The sequence below is a fragment of the Triticum dicoccoides genome, unplaced genomic scaffold, assembly GCF_002162155.2.
Source record: "Triticum dicoccoides isolate Atlit2015 ecotype Zavitan unplaced genomic scaffold, WEW_v2.0 scaffold160486, whole genome shotgun sequence".
Classification (NCBI taxonomy): domain Eukaryota; kingdom Viridiplantae; phylum Streptophyta; class Magnoliopsida; order Poales; family Poaceae; genus Triticum; species Triticum dicoccoides.
In genome coordinates this window covers 1,648-3,946 of record NW_021214796.1, presented here as the reverse complement: position 1 = coordinate 3,946, position 2,299 = coordinate 1,648, and the positions used below count along the sequence as shown (strand labels likewise).

The 2,299-nt window shown below is 55.3% G+C and overlaps 1 protein-coding gene across 1 annotated transcript; it reads left to right on the top strand.

Annotated features, from left to right (window-relative positions):
- The first annotated feature begins 274 nt into the window (after window positions 1-274).
- On the top strand, window positions 275-1,712 carry LOC119344238. The gene has a single exon (XM_037614768.1). The coding sequence runs from the start codon at window positions 377-379 to the stop codon at window positions 1,385-1,387; it is 1,011 nt and encodes a 336-aa protein (XP_037470665.1). The 5' UTR covers window positions 275-376; the 3' UTR covers window positions 1,388-1,712.
- Window positions 1,713-2,299: the final 587 nt, after the last annotated feature.

Below are 2,299 nucleotides of genomic sequence, written 5' to 3'. Positions count from 1 at the left end.
TTTTTTAATAAAAAGTTTGGCGGATACATCAACATTATACGTGTGCATGTCAAGTTTCGAAGAAAAATGTTTTTTTTGGCTTGTGTCGCTTGAGTCGCTTCCATATCATGTACCCTACGGGCGACCGACACGTATAGCCCTTGCCTTCACTCCTTTCTTCCTCGCTCCCTTCCCTTCCGGACCATGGAACTCTTTACCTCGCAGTTCCTCTACCTGATGGCCTCCGTCTCCGTTAGACCGTCACAGTGTATAAATACTCCACACTCTCGCGGCCACACCCCCTACACTGCACCGCTCTGCTACCAGCCTACCGTAGCCACTCAGCAACTCCGTGCATCTCGCGCTCTGTTAGCTAGCTCGCTCGTGCCAGCGCGCGATGGCCGCGCCGTTTCTGCTCCTTTTTCTGCTCGTCTTTTCTGGGGGCGCTGCAGTGGGCGGCGACGACGAGGCGTGGCTTCCCCGGCTCGAGCTCCGAGGCATCGACGACCCGGGACGTCGGCACGCGTTCGTCGGGCCGGAGGAGCCGGTGTTCATGGACGTTATTGTCGCCACTGACGACGATGAGGCGGGCGAGGCGCCTCGGCTCGAGTTCCGAGGCATCGACGACTCGGGCCGTGGGCACGCGTCCGTCGCGTCGGAGGAGCCGGTGTTCACGGCCCGTGTCTCCACGGACTTCGACGAGGCGGGCGAAGCGCCGCGGCTTGTGTTCCGAGGCATCGACGGCTCGGGCCGTGGGCACGCGTCCGACGCGCCGAAGCAGCAGGTGTTCATGGACGTTATGTCCGCCAACGGATGCGCGAGGTTCGCGGGCCTCCTCGCCGCGACGGCGGACGCGGGCGAGATCTTCCAGCAGCGCCTCCTCGCCGAGCGCGGCCGCGGGCTCACTGTCTTCTGCCCCGACGACCTCGCGTTGGCGACGTTCAAGCCCAAGTTCGACAGCCTGAGCGCCGACGACCAGCTCGCCGTCCTGCTTCACCACGGCGCGTGGGCGCGCTACGGGAGGGAGCAGTTCCAGGCGTTCGACTGGGTGTCCGTGAACTCGCTGTCCGCCGACGCGGCCACCAACAAGAGCCACGCCATCACCGTCCGCGACGACGGGGACACGCTGCGGCTGTGGCCGTCGTGCGGGAGCGGCGCTGGGGTCAGGGTGACCAAGACGGTGTCCGAAGAAGCCCCCCTCGCCGTGTACGTCGTCGACGCCGTGCTGCTGCCGGGCCACCTGCGACAGAAGCTGGATGGCGGCGACGAGCGAGCTGGTGCGTGCATGCCGTCCGGCGGCTATATCGACTGGCTGCACTCCTGCATCCCGGCCTGGGTAACGATACTCGTGACAGTGGGCAGCATGGTTGGCACCGTGGTCGGGTTTATCATCCGCCAGGACTGCTAGTTGCCGCACGATTCACTGAACAACAACAAGAAGAAGGCCGCTATGTTAGCGGTCAATTTATCTGGTTAACTTCAACTGCACTAGTGAATAATCCTCTTACATATGTACGGCACTTTATAATTATGGTTGTGCGTGTTTGCACCGTTTAGCTCAGCACATAGCAGTATGTTGCTGCAGCATGCGCTTGTCGGTCCATGTCACTGTTCTGCGTGTGAGTTCGTGGTCTGCTGTTGCAAAATGTCAGAAGTCAAGAAAAAAGTAGTCAAATCATGCTATGAATAGTACTCCCTTCGATCCATAATACATATCGTGATTTTACTTTAAATTCAGAGGGAGTACTTACTTGAAGGTGTGCTATAAAATTGGCCCATAAACATGATCAATGCTAAATTATTGTTTTGTTTCTCAAGTTAGCGAGCGCCGACTTTGTGGCATAAGTAGGTGGTAGCGCACGGGAGGACGAGGTCACACGCGCGGCTAAGGTGGGTGTCAGAGCGAGGAGGTAGAGAGATCGATATTCGAGATGGTTTTAAGTTGTGCGCTCTTTGGCTTTACCGGCATAGAGGTGCATATTCAAGTCGCGTCCACGATATCTCAATTTTGCCGTTGGTGCATGCCAAACATTTCTCCCTACACCGGTCGGTGTTCATGGGCCTTATAGCTGAGAGCTTGAGTTGTTCGATGATACGTTTGAGAGAGGAGATTCACTTGTTTTCTTCCTAGTAAAATCTTCCTAAACAAATTTGAAATAAATGAAATCTTTTGGTTAACACTTCCCTTTAAATTTCGAGGAATATTCATTACAATTTGAAATGAATGTGTATTGTGTATGAAATTAAGAAATACTCAAAAATGTCTTACACTGTGGGGTGGAGGGATTATTTCGTGACGCAACCGCAAAATCTCTATAAG